Source organism: Eptatretus burgeri, chromosome 15 (assembly GCF_056783735.1).
Source record: "Eptatretus burgeri isolate ZD-2024b chromosome 15, Ebu_testis_v1, whole genome shotgun sequence".
NCBI lineage: Eukaryota > Metazoa > Chordata > Myxini > Myxiniformes > Myxinidae > Eptatretus > Eptatretus burgeri.
Genome location: NC_140975.1, coordinates 42,856,864 through 42,884,363, shown reverse-complemented (window position 1 = coordinate 42,884,363; position 27,500 = coordinate 42,856,864). Strand labels below are relative to the sequence as shown.

General features: G+C 43.0%; 1 protein-coding gene across 1 annotated transcript in view; it reads right to left on the bottom strand.

Moving 5' to 3' along the window:
• LOC147012052 (arf-GAP with dual PH domain-containing protein 1-like) overlaps positions 1–27,500 on the bottom strand; it is a 111,838-nt gene that overhangs the window by 42,647 nt on the left and 41,691 nt on the right. The window contains exons 2-7 of the mRNA XM_085858130.1: positions 23,911–24,037; positions 21,257–21,387; positions 7,946–8,037; positions 7,649–7,731; positions 6,294–6,406; positions 4,830–4,976 (exon numbers count right to left, since the gene is read on the bottom strand). Coding sequence (XP_085714256.1) covers positions 4,830–4,976; positions 6,294–6,406; positions 7,649–7,731; positions 7,946–8,037; positions 21,257–21,387; positions 23,911–23,998 — 654 coding nt within the window. The 5' untranslated portion in view covers positions 23,999–24,037. The remainder of the gene's footprint in view (positions 1–4,829; positions 4,977–6,293; positions 6,407–7,648; positions 7,732–7,945; positions 8,038–21,256; positions 21,388–23,910; positions 24,038–27,500) is intronic.

The following is a 27,500-nucleotide window of genomic DNA, read 5'->3' as shown; positions in this document are numbered from 1 at the left end:
ATCACCGGCACCTTGAACAAATTATAAATTGCTGCCACTTCCAGCCGATTGTCCTACAATGGAACAGCCTTGTGCTTCAACCCTTGAACCATTTCTCAAATTGTCATGGATACCTCAAAGCTCTGCCAAGAGTACGGGCCTCCATTATAATTTTATGTGTACACATCCCTTTCTCGGTCAGAGTTAACCATTCTCAACTGCAGAGACGACAGTCTGATTCTGGATGAAGCTGGAAGCACGATCGTTTTCCAGGTAAATCTCTCATAAGAATGAGGCTTTTCCCATTTGAACTGTCCTTCGTGAATGATTAACTTTGCTGCGTCATCACTAAGGACAACTTGTGATGAACAAAAAAAAATTGAACTTCTGAAATGCATAATAACTGCTATTATGTGAACATAACTCCTGAAATCTAGCTCTGTTACTCTTCCTTGTCCTCTGATGCTCCCTTGGGCTTGTCCTTCACTTTAGGCCGCATTCCATATGCCAGGAAGTCAGCCAACACCAATTCCTGACACAGCAAGAACAAACCAGCAAGATTACTTCAAGTTATAAGTCGTCATGGAGTCAATCATTGCAACTCTTCTCAAAAGACACGATTCTTGATCGTTGGTTTCAGTTCCATCCTTGTCATCCAACTTTGGATTTGGGGTTGCTTCTCTCAACAATGGATGGAGGCAATGAATCTTAAACAAGATGTCAAGGTTGCATCTCTGGCATTTCATACTGTCTGGCTGTCTGGCACACAGCTGAGTTTGCCGAACCTTCTGCCCGTGGCATCCAAGGGCACCTCAATTTCTGGTTGGTTGACTTACATCACACAAACAGTCAATGCACAGTTCTCAATCGTAGCCTTTCATCTTTTCTCTGAGTGGAGGTTGGAGTGCTCCTCGGCAACGATTTTGGCACAGTAATGTTCCTTGTATACATCAATGATATATTCAATGCTCTTGAAAACCCTGTATACCTATTTGTAGATATTATTCCACATTATTCTGTCTGGAAGGTAACCCATCGTAATGACTGTAATCAGCAGATGTGGAAAGGATGAGATGTCGGCCTGTAACAGGGAACGTCTTTCAAACCAGGGAAATCTTATATTATCACCCTGTCTCTCCTTCAGGATCATCTCGCAAACACAAATACTGTTATTTACTTCCTTGATCACCGACTGAAAGAAGTTCAGTCCCTCAAACCTCTGGCCCTCATCATTAGTCCCAACCTCTCCTGTACAGATACTTGCTCCCTGCTTCCCTCTGCTCTTTCAGCACTCCACTCCTCCCCACTATCTCCAGGACACACACATTGTTTCGGTAAGCCTCCTTCTTGTGAACTGTCAAATTCACACTTACTGTTCACCTGTACTTTATTCTCCCTCTTTTATCCCACTTGTGGAATCATCTTCTTGAATCAGTACAACCCTACTCCTCCATCCTAGGGTTCAAGGTGGAAGTAAACCACCCTGTAATGTCATTTTACACCACGACCTGCGATATCTTCTACCAACATCAACACTCCTCTCACTCACCCTGAACGTACTTGCCGGTCACCATTTGTATTTCCTACTTCTCTCCACATTTTTCCTCTCTGTTCATTCCCTCGCTTGTTGTGTCTGCCAGTTGGCTCCCTACCAGTATGTTGCCCACTCCATCACCTCACTCTCCCCTCAATTTTGTATTGAAAAAACAAAAACAAATCCAATATAAGACCAGCAAGAAAAAGCTTGATATTGGAGAGAGGTGTTTTGATTCATAGTAGAATATTGGTGATGGTTGAATATTTTATCCTCATGCCCCGAACTGCTGTACCATTTACCATAGCTCTAACATGTACTTGGCTCGATCACTGCTGCGTTTGCACATTTTGTACTCCAATGACATTGCATTAACTGGAGACATTCATTGAACACCTTACCCCCTCTCCCCACACAGTGTTTCGGTCTACAATTAAATTGGAATAAAACGACGATTTTAAAGATCATATTAAAAAATTCTGGAAGTTTAGTGGCATTGATGGTGTCTCATACACCACCTTATTTAACATGTCCAAGTATTGCTAAACGGAAGGGTTTTGAAAGTGTCAATCGGGTGATTTGTGTTCTACAGGGTGGCCACAAGTGTCTCGTCACCCCTTGTTAAAAATTGTGACATTGCCGAGCTTTGTGTGCAGTGTTAATATATCACATTGGGCCCAATCAATACATTTTTGAAACATCATGCTCTGCAGTACCATATCGTTTTTGGCCCGATCTCTCAATGGTGAAGAATCACTTTAAAAACTTAAATATAATTCTCGTATCCAGATTCGGACCTTCACCGAAATTGAATCAATTCTTCCTTGCCGAACACCCAACCTGTTCACCAAGTTTCATCCAAATCCGTCGACAAATTTTTGAGATATCCTGCACACAAACCAACAAACATACAGACAAACAGACAGAAAGAGGTCAAAACATGAAATTGCTCGTTTAAGCCAGTCACACCTTGACGATTTAGCCAGCGTATGGCAACGTATCAAAATTGATCTAAAACGCTGGCGTACACTGAACTATTGATGTTTTTTTCAGTTTTGGGCGTATATTAATGAGTTGGATGTATGCATAACGTATTAGTAACGTACACAGAACGTTTCGGTAACTAATAGATAACTTATACCAACGAATGCTTCGCGTGTTGTCGGCGTTCACAACTTATGCCCAACGATAGTCTAACTTATGCATAGCGCGCGGCAGAGTATCGCCGACGATCACGTGGCGTTGCCTACTAAAAGGCTGCCGCTCGACGATTCAAATCATAAGCACACTAGACATCGAAGTGTCAACATCACCGTCATGGCGAAGAAAAAAAAAAACCGAAAAAAAAAACCATGGAGTCTGGAACACCGACGGGTTCCTCCTGTGAAGCCCATTTTTATATACCAATTCCCCTAAACGCTGCTAATACACCATTATATGTTAGCTGTAAGTTAGAAACACGTTCAGTAAGTTCTGTGGTCGTCCAGAAGACGTCAATTACGCCTACATACGTCAATATGCGTTGGAGAGACATTACACATAGGCTCAAAGCACGTTACTCATAGGTTAGAAATAAATTTTTGGTACGCTAAACATTACCTCGATGTGTTTCGACTTATGAGTAACTTACAAGTAACGTGTGTCGACGTGTGTCAATGATCGCAAAACGTGCCTACAACTTATGGCCAGCGTATGCGGAACGTGTAAGTCATATGCTGGCATACGTCAAAAATTTTGAGCATGCTTAAAATTTGTCGACGAGCTCGGCGTACTACGACGTATGCCAGCGTGCTTCAGCGTGCTCTTAACGCATACCAAACTTACCCATATTGTATTCGACGTGTGCCAGCGTATTCGCCAAATTTTTCTTACGTTGGCATACGCTGGCTAAAACGTCAAGGTGTGACAGCCCCTTTAGCAAGGAATTGCTGGAATAACTTTGTCATAACTCCATGATCTCTGAAAAAACAAAAACCTGGAAATCAATTTGGTTCTTACAAGTCGATAGTGCTACTGTTTAATGAGTTATAGCACTTAGTTTGGTCATGATCATAACTTGGAAGTCAATCGGACTTGAAATGGCGTTTTTATCGCAATTTGAAAGTTTTGACCCGACCCCCCTGACATTCGACCCCCGACCGCTAAGAAGGGTGTTGGTGTGACACCCCAATGAGACGTATGGTTGGATGAAGAATTGGAAGATGCACATTTTGGATTTGGTTTGAAGTCGATACGACCATTTTAGCGGACGTTATTCCAAAAATAAGAATTTCGGTTTTTCGGTAACCTTGACCTTTGACCTAGATTCACCAAAAACGACAAGTGTCTAAGTTGGACCATGGCCCACGTCTGTACCCAGTTTGGTCATGATTGTGGAAACGGTGTGGCTGCTACAAACAAACAGATAGACAGACAGACACACAGAATGACACACACAACCGACCAAAATAATTGCCGAAATCCGAAGGATTCCGGTATTTGGTAATTCCGGTAATTAACAAATAGACAGGTAGGGGTGAAATGGGTTAAACAATCTGCATATAGGAATAAGTGCATAAACCCCAAATTATCTTAAACATGGCATGTGTTTCTGACAACGAAAATACGGAAACCTCCGTATAGGTTGTTTACAAAATTTTTTGAAGGGGGCTCGGATGAAAGGGGCCCCTACACATTGTATTGCCCCGCGGTGCATTCTGGCCCTGACTTACATGTCTTACACACCACCTTATTTAACACGTTGGATTAGTTATTTCTACTTGTTGTTTGCGTCCTTTATAACACCCATAAAACAGTAAGTTTCTTGTTTGGAATGATTTGCAATTTTGTTTGATTTCTCGGCAGGTAGAGACAGTAAATAAATTATCTCACTTCTCTGTGCACACGCAGGATCGTGACAAATTCAGAGCCAAGGTACGGTAAAACTGCAGGTTCGTTTTCGGATGCATGTTCCGATTCGGGTTCAAAATATCACATTCAATTTCAATCAAGCTGTTCCTCGATTACACACATTATGTTTGTGGATGGACAGACGGACGGACAGACTGCCACAAGTGAACGAATTGCTGAACCCTGCTCTTCGTTTCACGTGTGCGGGGTAAATATACATCTAAGCGAGCCTCACTCTATTTCATTTACAATTCATAAATTCCAAACATATTATAGGACACATGAAGCCGATAACCTGATCAGCTTGCATATACTTGTGGACATTAATGATCGCACATTCGACTCTACATCGGCCTTTGGACCAGTGATGCGGTTAGAGTCCACATGGTTGTCCTGCACCGTTTACAGTAAAACAGATTCGACGTGCCTTCCCATCGTTATGATAGACAAAAAGGCTCCTCGTGCTGCCATCCTTCAGGTAGGTGAGTTGCAGGCCATTGGGATTGCCAATCTTGTCTGGCTGGAATGTGGCATTCAGCTCAGCGATCTTCAGCTCTGCTTTTGGTTCCTTGAACTACAGTCGTTGTGGATCAGGGGTAGAGGCAGAACAATTTACTACATCATAATACTCACACAAATACAACATCGTCAAATCTTTTTGATCACATAATGTCTACACATAATCTATCACATAATGTGATATCATAATGTCGACACGTTAAAAATCTACAATCACATAATCGTACATATTGTGACAATCAGAATACATCAAAATAATCAAATCGCCATTGTAATGTGATGCAGTATTACAAATGGCTTAACCTGAAGGAATGAGCAGTAAAACAACAACAAACAAACAAACAAAAAATCTAAATCAACAAAGGCCACGATATGTCTGCAAAGTGAGAGCAACGAGCCATCGAATCAGAGGGGTATAGTTTCATTTTGGTTAGCTACTCGAGGGTTTGATAACAGGGGTGTGTTCAGTTAGCAAGTTTCTTGTGGAACGCTCGCCAAGTGGCTTAAGCACTCAAGCAAGCTCTCCATTCGAAACCGGTGATAAGGACCAGCTGGCTTGGCAAGGGCAAGCTCGCTGTTTGGTAACTGAACACACCCCTGATATGGTGAATATGATTTAATCAAAAACTCATCCACATCGCATCATGCACTACGTCGTCCTTCTGGAGGTAATGTTCAGCCAGCGATTTGATAGTACTCGTACTTCCATGTGGAGGTGCCTTTTTCAAAGTAGACCATTCTTAGCTAGTACCCTTTCAAAAACAATTTTTATAGACACCCTGGAGGCTCGTGGAACATTAAGGTTACAGAGGGTATCAAGGCAACAAATTGACACTGGGGCAATTGGGCCACAAGAGGTAAGGGAATAACAATCAGGAAACAAAGGGAGTTGAGTTTGGGAGGATTAATACACGTCAACCTGCAAGCATGAGAGTTGGGTTAGGTAGAGTTGATGAGGATAGAAAAAAAATGAGGATGAGCAAGTGAGGATGAGGGATGATATGAGATGGTGGTACACTGCTCGCTTGAAGCTCTGGATGGAGAGTGGGATTGAACACCTTCAGAAAGGCAGTCGACTGACGGGAGAAAAGGAAGAAAAGAGTGGACGTGTACAGCCAACCTGGATTTCAGTACTTTAACCAGGAAGTGGTACTGTAGGAATGCATGGCTGTTCCCAAATAAAGGTGCAACCAGAACAAATTAATGTCCGGATGGATGGAGTATTAATTTATTATTATTATTATTATTATTATTATTATTATTATGACATAACAACATGCAAAGTATTTAAAGCAGGGGTAGGTCTCTTAACCAATGAAGTATTCCAGCAGTGATGGATTATGGGGTGCAGTGATCTTCTCACGGGCCTTACATCAGATTTGATGAAATACTTCAATGTTCCTTCTTTCTCCGACAGCACAAACTTTCGTTTCTGGAAATGCCCGTTGTCCCTGCCTCTTTTCCAAAGGTTGCCTTCGCGATATCCTGATCACACGTCCACAGGGTCACAGGAAAGCATGTCAACTCAACTACTCTTCAAACTGCTAATTCATACATATGCTATGTTGCCTCCATATTTTGTATTTTAAACAAGTATGGAGCCATGAGAAGTCAAACACAGGAAAAGGCCAATTTATCCAACATGTCTGTGCTGTATCCACATGTAATAAAACGACATGCTCACACGGAGCACAAAGTAACAAAGGTAACAAAGGAGCACGGTAGGTTTTTGTCTTGAGGTTTTGACTTTCTGGATTTGTTTTCAGGCAGTGTCTTGTGTAACAAATATATATATATTTTTTTCTCTCTGAAGGAATGGTTTGCCTCATGTTGCCGACATTTTGTGGCACAAACGATTGGGTTCATTTGAGATCCCTGGAAGGTTAAATTTATTGTGATCCTGTTTTATAATTGGCATGGTAATAGGCCCCGCCAGATCACAGGCTGGCGATAACCAGTTTTAGTTTATGACCATCATTGAAGTCTTGGCTGCGGTGTTATGATAACCACATCGGTGATCAATACATAAATCCTGTGAGCTGTTACCTGACATGCTTTGCTTGAATTCCAACTCAGAAATGACATCAAGTAACATTGTGGCTGCCATTACAAAATTGTCTAAAGAAATTTAATATTCTCATTACAGTTCTATCAGAACTCTTGAGAAATAATATATATATATTTTTTAAAATCTAGGTAGTACAAGACCAGCAATGATACAGGAAGGACCAAAAACCAAAATCGTTTGTTGGTGAAGAGGAGAGAGAATTTGTATGGGTTGTATGGGTTGTACGTGAAAAAGGAGGAGGAAGGAGTGTTTATACTTTGTTTGTCTAATAATTTGTGCACCTAAACCATTTATTTACTACCACAGGGCAGCATGGAGTCGGTGGAAATCCTCATATCTCATCACAAATGAGGTGTTGATATTTTCGGAATGCAATGGCAACATAGTCTGCTGCAAATTCCTTGTGCTGGTCATCTTGCTTGGACTGAGAAGTCCCAACAGGTAGTTGAAACAAGTACATTACCTGTTTCCTGCAGCAATTAATAGTGGAGAAGGACTTTAAGGTCCCTTTGATCAACAAATGGTTAAAAAGATAAATTACACATGAATATGATAACAAAATGGCTGGAATAACCTATTTTGAAAAGGTTATGGAATAACAAATCCCAGGGGGAACTACAAACACCACCATGGACGGCAAACTGATCTTCAAACCTTACCAGTTGAATAGGCCTCTTGATTAGCCTGAAGAATGAACTCGTTGCGCTCATACTTTGCTCTGATCCACTGTTCGCGAAGGACCCTAGCGAGACACCGCATCACAGTTTGCCTTACTCTGCAATCTCAGCATTGTTCCGATTTTCGATTAGCACCAGACTCTCTTGCAAGGAAGGAGACAATTTAAGCCATGGAACAGAGATAATATTGGAGAACAAAAAGTATTGTTCCTCTCGTATGACTTGAAGCAGCACATTAAATGGTTCATTAGACTTTGTGCTGAGACAGGTGCAGCTTACTGGCAGTCTCCGCTTGTCGGTCGGTAGTAGAAGGGTGGAACTCGAACCTCAAACCGTAGACTCACATATTGGTTGCCGTGGCCATGCATAAACTAAGGACACATTCACAAAAACAAAAAAAGAATGAAAAAAAGCTTTTTAAAACGCCTATTTCAGGTTCCAAAAATATTACGGCACCTTTACGTAGTCATATACGAGGTTTATGCACTCAAACAACCCATCAAGTCGGCTTGTACAAATTAATTACGCATGGGAGTGGTGGTGGGAGGATGGTGGAGGAATGTAGAGGTTTTTGGCTGTTTGAATTTTTTTGTTTGTCACCTTTTTGTTCTTCTTTGTGCTTAAATGTTATCTTCACACCTACTGTAAGAAGCTCATGTGCCAAGAACAGACAAAACACACTTTGCACAACCTGGAAAGATGCATAAAAGGTGCACGTGAAACTAAAATATCTCACCCTCATAAATATTCTTGACATTCACAAAATATGAAGATGACAAAAGCAGAGGAAAAAGAAATGGATTATTAATTCATGATAATAGAGCAAATCTTCCCTTGTAATGTCATTTTTTTTGTTTTCAAAAATATGTGTGAATATGCTTTTGGCGGGGATTAGAACGGAAACTAAACTAGCGTGGCACTCGGTAGAGCGCATACCTCCGGCACGTAATACCTGATCCACGATAACATATCAGCTCAATTACATTTTTGAAATATCATGCTCTTCAGTACTATATCGTTTTTGTCCTTATCTCTCAATCGTGAAGAATCACTTTAAAAATTAAATAATTCTCGTATCCAGATCCGGGTTCGGATCTTCACCAAAATCGAATCATTTGTTCCTTGCCACACACCCAACATGTCCACCAAGTTTCATCCGAATGCGTCCATAAGTTTTGAGATATCGTGCTACATATCTTTTTTGGTCCTATCTCTCAATAGTGAAGAATCACTTTAAAAAATTTGTCGTATCCGGATCCGGATCTGGATCTTCACCAAAATATAATCAATTTGTCCTCATCACAAACCAAACCAGGCCACCAAGTTTCGTCGAAATCCATATTCAGCTTTTTGAGATATCCTACTCACAGATAGACAAACAGACAAGCCGGTAGGCAGACATGGGTAGTCAAACAAGTCGAATTTAGTCGTTTTTCAGCCGGTACTAGCCAACAAAAGCGTCCATAGCAACGGTTCTTTCTCACACATAACTAGGACATACCATGAACCTACCATACCAGTTTCATGTATATCTGACTCATCGTCTCTGAGATATAACGAACTTCGTTTTTTTTATTGTTTTCGACCAAGGTTCATTCAAAGTCTATCTTCTCCGACAGTTTTCATAGGATCCGGCTGGAAATTTTTGACAATATGGCTGAATGTACTGCCCACAGTCGCTCGTGGCCCAATTTTTGATTTTCGAAAAAATTAAATTTTGAGATTTTTTTTGAAAATTTCAAAGGTCCATTGCTAGGCAACGGATGGGTCCATAGCAACGGTTCTCATTTGCACACAACTAGGTCATGGTATGAACCCACCAACCAAGTTTCATCGAAATCGCCATTGTATTAACGGAGCACTGGACCGAACAGACATACATACCGACAAGTCGGTAGGCGACATGGCTGCTCGCTCGAGATGGCAAGCTGGCCGATGCGACTAGCCGATATTCATGTACATGCTATCAATCAATTTCATTCTTTGACAATCGAATGGCCACGGCACGATGATCAGAGTACAAATTAGCGAAAGTTAGAGTATGCATGTATCGGAGATTTTCGTAATTTGTATGTACAGTCCACAATAAGTGTACGATGTACGATAAAGTATTTTAGCTGTTGCTAAGCAACGGAGGTGTGTATAGCAACCATTAATTTTTGTGTACATGCTAGCCACATTGTACACATTTCACCCAAGTTTCATCAAAATCAGACTCTTTCTCTTAGAGATATTCGTAATTAACCGTTTCTGAAATGTTCGACATGTACTCGCCCAAAACCCATCTCCTCCTACAAATAATTTTTGTTAGGGCTGCAAATTGGCATGTAGGGAGCTAGATAGATTGCGCACAGAACTCTAAGCTTCGATTTTTCGATTTTTTATATTTTTTTTCGATTTTTTGACCACTTTAAAGGCCCATTGCTATGCCGTTGCTAGGGCCCAGGGTCCCATATTCGAAAGCACACGATTCCCAGAAATATTGGTCCTACCTACCAAATTTCATTGCAATCGGTTGAGTGGTTTAGCCCCGAGGCTCGACCAAAGTTTTGCGGACAGACAGACAGATGGAAATGTCCAGAATAAGGGTACTCTAGCGAGCAGCCAACAGACAGACAGACAAACATATCGACGGAAATACTGATAATAAGGGTAGACAAGATTGACTACCCAACATATCGACGGAAATACTGATAATAAGGGTAGATAGATCGACTACCCAACAGATGGGTGAAAACTGAACCTCAGTCCACCTTCAGTGGTGGAGGTAATGAGAGGATTCGGGCCTGAGTTGAGGACAGTGAGCGTGGGAGGACACAGAAGGTGACAGTCAGGAAGAACCAGTTGAGGGAGAAATGATCATTAACAGCCAAAACTGCCTGTAGAACCACTGTGAAGATGATGCCCCATAGACACTGTCAGGGAAGTGCTGAGGCTACAAATAGCATGCAAAGTGGTGTCGTCGGTATGGCAGGAGAGCTCTGAGGACATTCAAGGCAACAAACTGCAATAGAGATGGCAACGCCTCGTAAATAGAGGCATGAGAGCCTTGGGGGTATCAGAAGGCTGGAAAATGGTGTGTGATGAAGCTGGGTAGCCCTGATGAAGTCAACAGCCTGTAAAACGGTGTTTGATGCTGCAGCGGAAGTCCTGGGGAGATCAGCAGCTTGTAAAACAGCACACTCCAATTGCAGACTCATGAAGAGAGGGAAACAGCAATGAACCAAATTGTGTGAAACTTATTTTCGCCTAGTGCAGGGCTGAGCATGCATTGTTGTGCTCCACAACTGTTAGATGAACCAACTCTGAAAACTGGACCGAACTCCTTTCTTCTCAATTTTGCCATCTCAAATCTCCAATGATTCAACTCCCTGGTGTCTCATACCAGAATTCTGCCAAGTCCTTTGTCTACCATAACTCCTCCTCCTTCACATGCAGCACAAGGCTGCAGGTGCCATAATTGGCTAACGGCACGACGATGCTGCTGATGCAACGCCCCGATTACCGGTCAACTGGTACTCATTTATCTGACCTCAGAAGGATGACAGGCTGAGTCAACCCCACCTGGCGTTAATTCAACAGCCGACAGGGACTCAAACTCAGGACCCTAAGATCCCAAGCCAGCCACACTAACCGCGAAGCCAATGCCAGGCTTTCTACCATAACTGTACTTCCGTGACTGTCTCTCTCAGCAAAGTTCATTGAATTGTCTCTGCCCATGCCCCGCCCTCGATTTCCATTCAAACAAACCCAGCAATCAAGTGGTAAGTTTGAACCAGCCATAAGGGGCGAACATGCAAGCGCATGTTCAACAATCCAGCCAGCCTTCAGGACGACAAAATACAATACCAACTACTGGCCCTCCACCACTTTCCCACACATGGAACCACTTGCATAATACACTCTTAATGGAATTGTCAAAATGGAAGTATTACACGTCATTTAACTAACTCGCAAGGCAGATGAAAAAACAAAAAAAATCAACATTTTCATCATTGTGCTAATTATTCCATTCAACATCCCACTTGTTCATCTGTTTTCATTGCATTACATCTTCATCAAGGGCATCAGTAATGAATATTTAGAACTCAGCTGTGACTATTGTTCTCTGTGATTAAAACACGGAGGAGGTTATGTTGGGCGGGGGGGGGGGGGGGACAAGGTGAGAACAGCAGATAGTCCAGTAAAATTATAAAATACCTCGAACAAATTTCTTCAGAAGGTTTTTTTTGCTTTGACTGGTTCATTGGATCCCCCTCAACATCATATCGAAAGTTATCTCAAAGTTACCCCCCCCCCAAGGGCCCTAATTTGCATAAATTAAAGATGGCCACCATGTCAGAATTCAATGTACAGCAAACTTTTTTCTGGGTGGTTTTAGGGCCCATAAATGTATTACCAACAGATAGGAATGTGATATCAATCTATCAAATAAGGCTACTTCCATTATGATACGACGTCACTATGACGTAGTATTACGTCGTGTCATGACGTAGTCCCTGATTTTACTGAGAATAGACATTTTGTACCTTGTTATTGTAATTCCCTGTAGAATTTGGTTTTGATTGCTGTTTCTTTAGCCCTAGAAGACTCTTTGGGACCAAATACTACCTACTTACATGTAGTCCAATAAACCAGCTGCACAACTTAGCTCAGCCCCCCCGTGAGTTACAAGTCCGTGTCGTCCTCGGTCACGTCAATAGCTGTGCTATTGGAACAGTCATCACCACGACATTCACTACAGGCATTTGTACATTTCAGGCCTTGCTTTCTGCAGCTGCATCTGTTTGTGGAGCAGTCCCCTTCACACTGGCACCTTATCAACTTTAGAATATTGTGAGGGGCAGGCTGACAGTCCATTGTTTTAGGTACAAGTTTGCCCTGCAGATCCTGCCATCCCCAATCTACTGCCTTCAATGCACATTCCTCATCCTTTGACATCCAACATTTAGCTTGGTAAAAGGCTCGATATATGTGGTACTGTCTGACATCCAGTGAGGGTGGAAGATTTTGTATCTCTACGCTGGAAGCACACCTCACTACTTTGTCCTTGAACTTCCTTATCCTCAGTGAATCTAAGGACTCTGTGTTCTTGCCTCCGTATAATTCTACTAGGACCTTCTCCCCCGAGGTTTTCATCTCCTCACGAGTCGAACAATCCAACACTTGCTCCAGCTGCTTTGCAAACGAAGAGTTTGACATCGCCTTTTTGAGATGTAGTCCCCTTGCCAATCCCGTACAATCTCGAAAGTTGTGTCACAACCTCCAATGGCATGGATGATGGGTAACAGGTAGCAAAGCTTTTCACCCAGAGAAGTCTGCAAAGCATTGATCTGCCACTCTCTAATTTTAGTGTTTTTATCTGGTTTCACTGCTTTGTCCGATCGAAATGTCAACTCATTCATGTCCTCTTCAGCATGGTGACAAAGTAACACCAGAAGGTCGATGTCTTCTCCGATAACATGTGTAGCACCAATTTTTGCACACTTCACCCCAGTCAATGCAATCAAAAGATCAGCGTCACCTTTGGAGTGCAATGTTTTGATACCCTGGGTTTGGAGTTTTTCAGACAGGAAATTGATGAATTTCTGCTTATTTTCGACATTTGCCAAAAAGCGTTCCTTTTTCGACTTTAGCGCCATGCTGCCAGTGAAGAACACCTTTGGACCAACTGCACCCTTTGATCGCCTGAGATGAGTCATATTTTGTGTAGCTGTCCGTTTCATATCCATCGAAAACGACAAGTGGATTTGCAAACGTGTTCACATACTTGACGTACGTAGAAGCTATGGAGTCAAACGTTTCACCCCTTTTCCAGGGAAATATCTGTAAAAGAGAACCTCCATCGAGGACATTGTACACTGGTTTGCTGTCACGCGTCTGCTGGCCTTCATTTGATGAAGTGGACGGTAGCGCATCAGCCAGTTGTGGCTTGTTTGTCTGGCGGAGAAGACCGTGTTTATCAAACAATGCTGTCGGTTGCGCAGAAAGTTCATATTTCAATAGATTATCCAAGCTATAGTCACTGTTGTTAGCTAGAATTAGCAGCCTCTGAAAGAGAAGCTGAGGGTCAACTTTCAGTTTTTCGCCATCCACAACCAGCTGTTTCATTCCCATTCTTTCTATTTGTTCCTTCCTTCTGAAGACAAAGTCAAATGCGTTTTGTCCCTCCATTTTGTCCAAGATAGCTTCTCCGACTTTCCTTGCTTCATGTGGGTTACACGAGGCACTTGCAGTCACCCCAGTGGCTACGCTGTGTTATCCTCCTTCTTCTGACACGAATGGGTTGTAGTCATTGAGGTACTGGAAGATCTCGTAAGTGTCTTTATGATCGCGTTCCTTCCGTGCAACAAAAAGGTCCTTATGCTGATCACTAGTACTGTATGTTGCACCTGTAAGTTCCTGCATCGATTCATTGATGTCAGCACAGGCGGGGATTGCAAGAAGCCAGCGTGTCCGCTGCTTCTCTTCCATACCCCGGCCTCTTGTCAAACCCCCTGTGGTTTTGATTGTCCGCATAAGAACCTGTTCGATGACTAGGTCACTAGGCAACCCAGCCCAGAAGCGGTCACTGCGCCGGATGACAAAAAGACCAGAACTGAACCTGTTGTAGACATCAGGGCTTGTTTCTTTCAATTCCAGTATATCCTGAAGATGGATCTGCACTGATTTCACGTAGTGGTTGTGTCCAGATGCGGAAAGATAGGGATGCATGTCCTGGAGACACCTCAGGCACAACTGAAAGTCACCCGTTCTTTGAGATCTCAGAAACATCTTCAGCAAATCCACCATTCCCATGTACTGGATCCAAAGGCTTCCTGTTGGGAACTCAGGCAAACGTTCTTTCTCTGCTCCCATTTTCTCCTTTATCCGGTCAAACACATCCTGCTGGCAAACCACTTCGTCAGTCATCTCCTCTGCCAGGAAAGCATCACAGCATTTCAGGGCCTCCTGAAGGTCATCTGAGGTATCTGGGACGTCTTCCTCTTCTGAAAAAACTAGTATATCATAGTATCGTGTTAAGAGGATCGCATTTAAAGCAGCATCTACCAGGAAGTGTCCTCTAATAGCCCTTGCATATGCCTTTCCACCTAACATGTGCGCCACAGCATTGCCAGCATAAACTAGCTCCAGCATTTCCTTCAGGCCCAATCCTTCCATTATGTGACCGATACTGCCAAGGTAACTCATTGCGGTGTGAAAACCCCCAAGTATCAGTATGATTGGTTTGAGAATGCTGGCTGCATGTTCATTCAGAATGATTGTTCTATATTTCCACCAGAGAGGCTGGTCGAATGTTACCACTGGAACTGTGCCTTGGCGCTTGCTTTCAGTCGCAACGAAGTGGAGTGTAGAATAAATGCAGGTCATATCAGTTGGGTCAAGATCCAACATAGGAAGAAAGTGAACACTAGCCTTTCCTGGATGGTCACCCTTGCGCAATGCCTGCATCATTCCACTCCAGCCTGGAGAACGTGGTCGAAGGGACCATGATACTTTCCACAAAGTGTCCAGTTTTCCTTGCTGTTCATCAGTTATTTCAACAAGGGGCAATTTCCTGAATACCAATGGAAGGCTCTTCCCTTTAAGGTATCTATAGTGGCGAATTGCAATTTTGGTATCCTCCAGTCCACCTGCAGTTGAGAGGTGGGTGAGTTGCAGAATAGCACCTTGTCTTTTTGGCATACCAGGGGTCATTGTCATTATGATGCCCATTGCATGGACTGTACCGTGTCCATCTAAAGTCCTCAGATTATGGTCAACATTGTCTGCTATGTACTGACCAAAGTGTCCAGCTACTGGAATATCTGTGCCCTTAAAACAAGCCGCACTTGTTTCAAAGTTCAGTACCTCTGAATAGGACACGCATAGCCCATGATTATTCAAACTATCAATTAAGAACCGCGATCCGTACTGGTGGTGCATTTGAACAGCAAGACCGAAGGGAATAGGAGCCAGAACAATCCTTGGTCTGGTCATCTGAACAATGCATTGTCCAAAGGTAGCAACTTTGAGATCCTTAGTCTTTCCTGTTAGAACATGGTCCAGAAATGTGCGCAACAAACCTGGGACATAATCCAGGTTATCTTCCAGTGAGCTTAATTTGTTACTATCGGGATAAGTCTCCTTTGAAGTTTGAATGCACTTGATTTCATTGCGAACGAGGTCTGCTGCAGCATTTACAATTTGCTGTTTTATTTGATTTTCATCTATCGACGGGGTATCATAAAATGTCTGCAGTATTTTGGCAGCTTTTGTTCGGAATGTGACCACATCTGGGCGCCCGTTTATATTGGTTATTACAACAGAATCACCTAAGTGCTGCTCAAGTTTCTGACGCATATATTTTGGGCTACATGTATCTGGGGTAATCTGGGACATTTTTCTCACAAGGTCTGTAACGGTAGTTTGCTCATCATCATCTTGTCTGAGGTCATCAACCACTTTGAAGAAGGCTTCTTCCCATGACACATCGGACCTCCGGCCTGGTTTTGATACACTGCGTTCCCTTCCATCACTTTGTTGGTACCGCAGAGGAATAGATAGGTTTTTAGAGCGAAAATTAACACTGCAGACATGATTATGGAGACCGTCCGCAGCCGGTAAGTCTATTGCATTACTTATTCTATGCCTTGCATCTCCAGCCCAGCTATCATCATCACCCACCTCATCACATGCCTGAATGATAGATTTCTGAAAGTCGTATGTCCTTACTAGAAAACAGTCTTAGTTCTTTCTTTCTGTTGTAAGAATCTTTGTACCACAAAGGAAACAGTGGTCTTTAAATGAAAATTCTGGCGTTCGAGAGCGAAGGCGAGGTGGCTCTGCAGGCATATTCTCCCCTGATGCCTTTCTCTTAGCGGTGGCTATTTTGCGTCTATCGATGTGAATCTGCCTGCATCACGTGTGAAGTTCTTGCCCTTCCTTAACTTGGAGAGAGGGAGTTCTATGGGCTTCACTGGCTTCATTGAAAGTCCTCACAGTGCGAGCCTGTTGGATCAACCTTGACTGTTGGCTGTCCATTCCTAAGGCTTTCAAGGCAGAGGATACAGATCTCATCCGAAGCACCGCTGGCCAGCTCCTACTGTTGGTGGTCCATCTGAAGTCAAATGTAATGTTTTAGTAACATATTGAAAGTGAAAGTGCAGAATGTATCACATCAGATGTAACAAAGAAACATAATTGTGGTGTGAACATGATGTAACAATAATTACAATTCCTGAAGCAAAACGAATTCGCAGTTATTACCTGAAAATGTACCCAACGTCATTGGACTAAGTAGTGCAGCTGGTTTATTGGACTACATGTAAGTAGGTAGTATTTGGTCCCAAAGAGTCTTCTAGGGCTAAAGAAACAGCAATCAAAACCAAATTATACAGGGAATTACAATAACAAGGTACAAAATGTCTATTATCAGTAAAATCAGGGACTACTTCATGACACGACGTAATACTACGTCATAGTGACGTCATATCATAATGGAAGTAGCCTTATTCGATAGATTGATATCACATTCCTATCTGTTGGTAATACATTTATGGGCCCTAAAACCACCCAGAAAAAAGTTTGCTGTACATTGAATTCTGACATGGGGGCCATCTTTAATTTATGCAAATTAGGGCCCTGGGGGGGGTAACTTTGAGATAACTTTTGATATGATGTAGAGGGGGTTATAGGGAACTATTTAAAACAAAAAAAAAAACCTTCTGAAGCAATTTGTTCTTGGTTTGGCCATATTCAGCATAGTTTTACCGGACTAAGAGCAGAAAAATGCCAAAGCACAACCGAGTGAAGGTTTTGTCCAAACAAGACAAAATCTCAGGTGAGTTGTAGTTTTACATTCTTCCACTGTGTGGTTCTTACATTTGGTTTTTGTCTTATGGATTTTTCCAAATACAAACTGTTCTTTGAACAGACAGGACGGCAAGTTAAAGCAAGTTTGTTGAAACGGTTGCCAAAAAAAAAATCGATGGGGGTCATTTCCAGGTAAATAGGAGACATCGTTAGCCAAGCTGGGGTAGGGGAGCAGATTGAGGTGACGCACTGTTCACACAAGGAGTGTGCAGTGTTCAGAATTCCTGCCATTTATGCGTATTTATTATGTAGATTATGCCTTCCATCATACATCATACCATTAGGCCAAAAAAAAAAAAATGTTGCATTGGCGTAACGGGTCACTGAAAAATAGGGTAGGTCGGTCGGGATCTTTTTTTTTTTTTTTTTTCCTAATAAATCCCTCCCAAAATCTCCCCCGGCTCGAGTACCACCCTTTTTGTCGGCGGGTTCTGTCCGAAACACTTCCGGGTTTTTGCGATCGCGATCGCAATCAACAAGATACTTGAAAACGATAGCAAAACAACAAAAATAGCAATAAAATAGGGTCGGCAAAATTTTTCGATAGCAAAAAAACAAAAAAAAAAAACGTAGGGTCGGCGGAATTTTTAGGGTTATGCCAATGCAACATTTTTTTTTTTTTGGCCTTACTGTCATTGTACCCGTTTGTCTCCAATTATGTTGAAGTTGTTCGTACATCTTCATCAAATTAATATAGTTATTGATGCTGATGTTTTTTCTGACTCAGCCTGAGTTCATTTCCAGGTACAACCAAATCAGAATGCCAATACTAACTAGTTCATTGTTATCAGGGAACATTGTCAGCAGGTAACTATCCTTGTGAGGAGCCAATACTGGCTGGCTCATCGTGCAATGATATGGATATCAAAATCCCATGGTATCCCTCACAATAGTACGCCCGTTGCGTAATACCTTGCACTAAAATTTCCAATCGTGACAGAGTACATTGCTTTATTGGGACACTTCATGATCTTTACAAAGTGCAGAGATCCTTCTCGGAATCCATGAATGGTGAACAAGTCAGCACATCAGATACATGCTTATTTATATTGTTGCGGGGACGTGTTATGGGGTAAAGGGTGTAAAATAGTGTGACGTGGAAAGAGGGGAGGGGGTTTCATAGCTAGATTGTGGTAAGAATAGCATGTACCGTGTGACCGCGTAGCTTAGATTACTCTTGTCACAGGGAAAATGTCAGAGTAGGTCTCTTGTAAAACTTGCACTGAGGAAGCAAAAAGTTTACTTTAACTTAAAGTTAACTTTAAGACAGCATTACGTTTGTTGTGTAAAACAGAGCTGATTTTGAGGACTTGGGCACAAAGGCACAACTGGAAAGAGTGTTGCTCTTTAGGACCAATCAGCAGCAACTGCTTGGCCAGTGTACTGCAGGCCATGGCAGTGAGATTAGCTGCATAGCCTTGGAGCAAGGCGTAAGACTTTTTAATGGGACCACCCCTCAAGGCAGGATGGCGCAGAAAATGGCGTGCCTCCAGAAGAGGACAGCCAATGAGCGGGACGCGTCCCCTGAAAAGGTGGTGGCAAAGTTTATGAGGACCGCAACCGCCCCCAAGTGTGGCAGTTCTCGTTCTGGTTTTGCAGTTGTAGTGATAGTTAGAGTTGGATTTAGGATCGGACCTTGGCAGAGGCAGCATCCCTCTTCACCTTGCCGTACCTCTCCTCGTCACCATCCTCCTTCCCTGTGCCGCACCAGGCTCGGACCACACTGGACCCACAACAAACTCGTGTCTTGCCTAAAGCCCTCGCTCATTCCCCATTGTTGTGCGAGTCCCGAGATTTATTTTTGGCGCAATAGTTGGGTTAGGCTTTGGTGTTTTATGTCCTTTCATTGTACGCGAGGGCATGCACCTCCATACTCATTGTCCTTGAAGCACCTGATATATTCCTATTATTTATTCATTAGCATCTTGTATCTCCTCTCCCATATTGCTTTTATAAACCATTTTAATTGTGAAGAAAAAGTTTCCCAACTTTCCTGCCTTCCCACGTGAACACCGCCAGTTTTGACGACGTTGGGTGAACCTTGAGGAATTCTCGTAATTTTGAATGCAGTAACTACAAACACCGTTTCTGGATCCGCAGAGGCATTTGTAAGACCTCTGGCTCAGAGCGACTATGTTCACGACTCCTCTGATGCGACAATAGATTTGTTACACAATAAATACATGTTTAGCATTAGTGTGTGGTTTCTATGTGCAAACGATAGAGCATGAGTCAAAGTTTCGTTAGGAGATGATTATCATGACCCATCCCCATCATAATGTGTCTCCAAACTTCCCCACCATTACCTCTCATCAAGTCTTTAAATCGCTCCATACATAATTTATCTATGTGTGTTTCTTTAAAGTGAACTGGTATTCACGCAAGCTCAATGAATCACCCAATCCTCCCAAAGATGGTAAAAAATAACACCTCGCGATTGTGCGCTAAGATAAGAACGACAGCCTATGCTGGAAACTGCCAGAACCGCCTGAAACTGCTCATAACCACAGCATGGTGTGAGGCTCAGAGAGGCTGGGCGAGAGCCAATCAGCAACTGTCGCGAGGTAAGAAAAAGCCAAGGGGTGGGGATGCAACGCCGCCAGACAAGTCTCTTCCCGCTAAGAGCTCCACCATCTAGCTCCCCTCGTGAACAGACATCACATGGGGATCAGGTTTTTCTTCCATCGTCTTGGGATCTCGCCCTGTCTAAATCTGTGTGGTGTGATTGCTACAAGATAATGCGTAAGAGGTCAAGATATTGTGAGCACATGGGATTTATATAGTCTGTACGCGAAAGAATAATAAATGTGATACTTGTGCCTTCTCTTCTTGTTCTCCCTATCCCTCTTTCTCACTTATTGTTCAACTTGTTTCTCACCACCGATGTGTCGGCCTGGTGCACGGTTCCATTTGGAATAATAACCGCGACACGAGTTAAACTAGTGGGAATTAGAAATTTGGCGTAAAGCACTTGTTAGGAGGTTGTAAAATCGCAGTACATCCCCTGGGGTTTGCTTGGCCCCAAATCCTAATTAATCGGGGAAATTACCGTTGGCGGCAGATCTCGTTAGAGGTTCTGGACATGTGAAACCAAAGCAAAGATCTGTTCAGCTTTCCCAGCAGATAACGTTGGGTTTCCGAGGACAATCTGTCGCTAGATTGATGATCGTTTGGAAGGAAGATTTGACCACGTGTCCACCCCATGGTCCAAGTTACATTGGTTTGTCAGGATTGGGATACAGACACTGGTCCAAATCCGGCGACCGTTACAATATATCTTATTTTAACTACCTTTACAACTTTGCATTTTCATATATTGTTCCAATCTCAACTTTGCCAGTGTAAACTTAGAATTCCTTTGCACAAAATGACCAATTCAATGCCCAGTGAAAGTTATATTAGTTGTTGAAGTGCGTGGCATTTCTCATTAACAACAAAAATCCCAAAATGCCTTGTTTTGGACGATGGAAACAAATGCTGCGAATTCCTTACAGTTCAGGTGTGTTAAAGGTGAGTGTATGAGAAAGTTTTTGAATATGAACTACATTTCCTTACTAGTAATAAAACAACTGCAAACATTCAGAATTATTACTTGTGAGTTCAGATCACTAGGGTGTCTGAATGGGTCGCTCAGCTCAACGGATATATGACTGGGTCATTGAGATGCCGATTGTTGAACGACTCTGATATGTTGTCTCACAAGAGAACAGCTTTCACAAGCCAGGCTAATCTTACCTGTACTTGTTCTTTGTCCCAAAAGTCGAGCTCGAGTGACTTGACCCGACTGATGGCTGGTAGGTTGCGATGGATCCCCGAACAGGACAGACAGATGAATATCCCAAGGGTGTACGACGCCCATTCAGGACCTTTGGGGGGGGGGGGTGCGATTCAGAATGGGTGAGTGTACAGAGATGCAAAATGGAGGAATAAGAGACAAGGGAGATACAAAATTAATGACTTTTGAAAAACTTCCATTCTACATTTAAAATGGTTTTGTCTGAGGTTAGAGTGTCTGTGATGATAGGTTTAGCAAATCAAAGATCCCACCACTCATCTCCAGTCCAATCTCTCGAACTAGCCCAGCTCAACATCACCACAGCTACCAACATGACGAACTATAGCTGATTTTTACAAACTGAGCAGGTGCAGCCAGCTGGGCCCTGACCATGCAACCAGCTGTCTTATGGAGCTAGACAAAGGGACCGTCACTGAGCGGTGAATTAATGGGGCCTGAGGAAGTCATAAACCAGACTCAGCGGTGTAATTGTTAGAGTGTCCGCTCTGAGTCTGGGAGGTTGGTGGTTCGAACTCTGGCTGAGTCGTACCAAAGACAATTAAAAAAAAAAACTGCTATGTGCTGCTTCCTTGCTTGGTGCTCAGCATTTAAGATTATAGAGCACAGACAAACAGTGTTTTGAAGACAATGGCAAACCACCCAGTATAACCTTTGCCAAGAAACTGCTTCGGCAACACCAACACTCTGTACAGAGTATGGTCCCAATGGATGGATGGATGTTTACTTGGTAAAAGATGCAATTATGTAATGCCATCGTTTTCATAACAAATCATCATGAGATATTTGCTCAGGGAGGTTTAGTACCTATCTTAAGCCGCACAAAATGCAACGTCAATTGTATAAAAATGTAATACATTCATCTGTGCACACAGGTACAGGATAAACACTTGATCTGAGCTCACCTAACTCCATTCCATTCCAACTCGTTTCACATCAACCTGCCAACAATAGTTGCCAGTTTTCAAAACTCTTCCAACCTGCTCGGCAAGTTTGACGAGACTTGTTCAGCAGGCCTCCTGCACAAGCTCCCATTCCAGCCATCTGGGAGTGGCCTGAAACCTAAAAACCTTCAAATCCTATCCGAATCACCAACAGAGTGCAGATAGTTGGTTCCAAAATCAAATGAGGTCCTTTCTAACTGGACAGCTGATGATGGGTTCACAATGCTGCTGCTTGTCGATGCTCTCATAAATCCACTGGGATCCAAGCTAATCCATTGGGACCATACTCTGTACATAGCATCCGTGCTGCCGACACAGTCTCCTGGGCACAAACCTGGATGGGTCACCTCTCTGGCGCAGGATACTCAAATAGCTCAATCATTCCAACAATCTGGTACTCATTTTGCTGACTTCTGAAGGATGACAGGCTGAGTCAACCTCACCTGGTATTAATTCAACAGCCAAGCAGGATCCCAAGCCTGCCACCAAAACCATTAAGCCAACACCAGGCATGCTCTCATAAACAGTGATGATAAGTCAATGTCAGTCATCACCATGTGTCCAATGACCTCCCAAGGCACATTTTTTCCCCCATTACTACCAGTTTCTCTGGTTTTCCATTGTCATTCTTCCTCTTTCCTTAAACTGCTTGCAACCAAGAATGAAATCTTCAAAAAGTCCACTTGCCTTGCCATTGCAAGCGTCGTACATCTTCCTGTACCTTCCATTTACTTGCATCTCCTCCAAACTTCCTTTCCATTTTATACCCACCGCCATCAAACACCCCTCCGTTCACCTTTCTCATGTCCTCCTCTCTTATACCTTCCTTTTGTCAATTCAAAGCACTCCCCATTTGCCAATTCAATGCACAATAACCCCTAAAGAGAACCACACCAAGTTACCTTTTGTCTTCACGATGGGTTAATGATCCTCTCAGCTAGCATCATGCTAATTCCTTTTGGGATCCCAATTAGAATGCGTTTCCCATTAACTTTTGAACCTCCATGTCATAATAATGGCTGCATTCTGCACAAAGGATTGTTATCTTTCCCCTCTTTGTTTCATTTTCCGGAGTTTATCCCAGTTCCTGATTCAAATCCTCTTCACCTGTCCCAGCGGAACCGCTCAATTGTAGGTCGGACGACGACGAGACAGGTATGCATTTAAACGAACCTGTGGATGGGAATTGTGAAACGCAGTGGGCTGCGTGTGTGCACGGGTGGTTTGTTTTTATATGCCGTACATACACAGTGACAATATGAAGTTAATGGGAATAAAAAATAAATAAATGCCCATAAAAGAAACAAAGTCGACAGTTCCCCAATGGCATTTCCCCTGTGGTTTGTGCTGTACTTCATGAGGTTACACAAAGCAAACTACATGAGCTCTCACTGCCATATCTCTCTTTGTGTCTCGGTATCTGTCTTTACATTTTTTTTTCTACTACTGTAAGCCTTATGGAAGGGTTTCACATATGTTACATGAAAGGCAAATAGGGCATTATGACTTGATGCACAATGAGTACATTGGAACCAGGGGCAACAGCATCACGAATCAAGCGTTCACACCGAGTCGTCATACTAATTTCACCTTACCTGTCTATTTACCTGTCGTTGTGTCATGCTTCCCTCTCCCTCTCCCCTTTCACTTACCTGGTTTGCCGCAGTCCGCACACTCCCCATTGCCTGGCATTTGCAGCAACTGTAGCAGTTCTTTTTTGTTCACCTCTTTGTCCCCCATTGGGAGAGAGTTGAAACTGGGTGAAATGAAAACAGAGACCTGCAGGAGAGAAAGAAAAGGTAAATCCCTTTGCGGCCCTTTCAGTACAGAACCTGTCTAACTGTTCTGACAGCTGCTCACGGCTAAACTACCAACTCTTCCCTCCCTCTCTCTCTCTCTGTGTCTGTCATTCCCACCCAACTCTCCTTTTCCTCCTCCTCCTCCATCTCTATCTCACACCACCCTCATCTCGATGCTTGTCACACTCGTTTTCATCTTAGCCCACTGTGTCCAAGTCTCCCTCCGAGTGAAATGTAAGGAATGAAAGAAAGCAGAAAATATTCCAGTGGGTGGAGGAAGCTATGCTCTTTTATTTTCCTCTGAACCCTCGGCTGCAGCAGCTCTCGATTTTTCATTCTCATGCCTTCTTTTTCCGAACAAGGATGCAGATGCCACTTGAATTCAGTTGGGATAGAAAACGTACAAAAATGGGGGAAATAATAGGAACAAGTTCCGAATTTGGCCAGACAAACGTCCTGGAAGATTTTGTGCCGGGACAGATAGATGTTGCCACAAGATACTGAAGCAGGATGTGAGGTTTCAATACATAGGTCGAGCTGGAGAACGTACACAGCACAGAGAAACACTGTACATGGCAGGTGGCATGAACAATCTTCAGTTGCCCCATATTGGTTCCTATTTTAGGAATTCCGTCTCTGATGACATTACGCTCAGCTTCGAATGAAGGAAACGGCGATATAACACCATTAAACAAAATAGGGATTCATTATTTGACATTGTGATCTGATGAGCACCTGCCTGGAGGTGCAGTGACTGACCATAGGTTCACTTCCTTTTGGATTCCAGAAGACCATTGTTAATGTTCGACACCTATGTACCATACTTTAAAATAATACATATCATTGTATACCCTCAAATATTCTTCTGAATTTTTACTCTGATGGGGCCATCTACTTAATACATACGAAACTAGAAAGACATTCGGTGGACCGCATACCTCCACCACGCTGATTAACGCTTTGTATCCCACTGATGGGCCGGATCTGGATTCGGACCTGAACTAAAATCGAATCGGCTTGTTCTTGTTACCTAACCACCTCATTCACCAAATTTTGTCCGAATCCGTCCACAACTTTTTGAGATATCGTGCTATGTATTAGTTTAGCACTATCACTCAACGGTGAAGAATCACTTAATTCTCAGATCCGGATCCAGATTCGGATCTTCAACAAAATCTAATCATTTCGTCCTCGTCACATACCCAACCTGTCCACAAAATTTCGTCCAAATCCATCCATAACCTTTTGAGATATTGTGTTCACAAACAAACAAACAAATGAAATTGCTCGTTTAGCAAGGAATTGCCGGAATAACTTTGTCATATCTCCATGATCTCTGAAAAAACAAAAACCTGGAAATCAATTTGGTTCTTATAAGTCGATAGTGCTACTGTTTCATGAGTTATAGCACTTAGTTTGGTGATGATCATAACTTGGAAGTCAATTGGACTTGAAATGGCGTTTTTATCACAATTTGAAAGTTTTGACCCGACCCCCCTGACATTCGACCCCCGACCGCTAATAAGGGTGTTGGTGGGACACCCCAATGAGACATATGGTTGGATGCAGAATTGGAAGATGCACATTTTGAATTTGGTTTGAAGTCGATACGACCATTTTAGCGGACGTTATTGCGAAAATAAGAATTTCGGTTTTTCGGTGACCTTGACCTTGACCTTTGACCTAGATTCACCAAAAACGACAAGCGTCTAAGTTGGACCATGGCTGACGTCTGTACCCAGTTTGGTCATGATCGCTGAAATGGTGTGGCTGCTACAGGGTAAACAAACACACAAACAATCAGACAGACAGACACACACAACCGACCAACATAATTGCCGAAATCCGAAGGATTCCAGCAATTAACAGACAGACAGACAGACAGGGGTGAAAAGATAACCTCCTTCACCTTTGGTGGGTGGAGACAATTAAATATTTGCATTTCAGAAACCTACCATCAATACTTTTATATGGTGCAATGTTTATAAATTCTTCCCAAAAGCACAATAATCACATAAATACACAAAATAGAGGAGAGAAGGAAATGAATCCACTTTGTTGAAGTGAGTTTTAGGCATGTTCTTCTTCTTCGTATTCTTCTTCTTCTCGGCCACATGGCTGGCCAGGCCTGATGTTCAGGCAGAAATTTGCAGGTTGTTCAGGGTGCCGGCCGTAGTTCCCCTACCATTCGCAAAGGACATCGTGGGATCTTTAATGTCCACTAACTAATTCCGGTAGACGAGACAGCCGTTTAACTTTAACGTGCATCCGAGAGACAGCGAACACACATTGATGAATCACCAAGCGTGTGAAACACCGGGATGACAGTTCATGGCGGGGTATGGATTTGAACCCAGACTCGACAGCTTTGAGGCGAGCGTGTATACCTCGATGAACATGCTGCAGTTTTCGGGCACCATGAAGGAGTGAAATACCTACAAATTAAAAAAGGGTTCCAATTGTAAAAGGGTCTTCTTTTTCCACTCGCAGTCGGGGAAGGTCCCAGGAGAACATGTTGCAATGGAACCCACCAGCACCCATTGGGAGCCAGTTAAGGTGGCACCATTCTTTCTGAGGCAGATCACAACCAGGGGGCTTGGTGGAAGGAGAGAGGTATTGTAAGCAGCCACTGGGTTCGAAGGATGCCATATTGCTTCATCTGCCACGTGTGTTTGTTCAGGTCACCTGTGATATAGGGGATCTTATCACACACCCACAGGAGGGCTTGGGGTGAGGGTTAATGAGGGTAGAAAAGATCATGGTTTTTGATTGGAGATGATCTGAGATGTTTGTGAACAGCTGTCTTGAATACCTTTCTCTCTGCTTAGATCTGTACTCTGGTGCATTGGTGGCATACCTGAATCACTGAGGATCATCTTCGTTCACACACCCCTGTTCTGTTCTTGCATATGGCAGCTTGGCTCCTGGGATAGCTATCAATTCTTGGAAGCATGGCTGTGCCGCTGATGCTGTGCCCTTCTACCAGTACACTGGTACTCGGAAAGATGGCAGGCTGAGTCAACACCACCTGATGTTAATTCAGCAGCTACGGGGCTCGAACTCAGGGCCCGAAGATCCTAAGCCAACCACCCTAACCACAAAGCACGAAGCCAACACCAGGCTTCACACCACCCTTATGTGTGCCACAACAGGTACTCAGAAAATTAACTGTTGTGGGTCTGTTTCTAATGTCTTGTTCAAGTGATCTGCATGTCTGGATTTAAACAAATAATTCGGAAGTCTTCGAAAGTGGGTTCACACGTCAAGTTCCCAATCATTGCAAGGTTACACGCTCACAGGGTTTAACAGGCATGAAGACAAAGACAAATCACGTGTTTATATCATACTTGAATATCCAATACTCTCAACCAGGTAGGCTGCTCTCGTGTCTTTATATTTGCTTTAAATCATATATATATATATATATATATATATATATATAT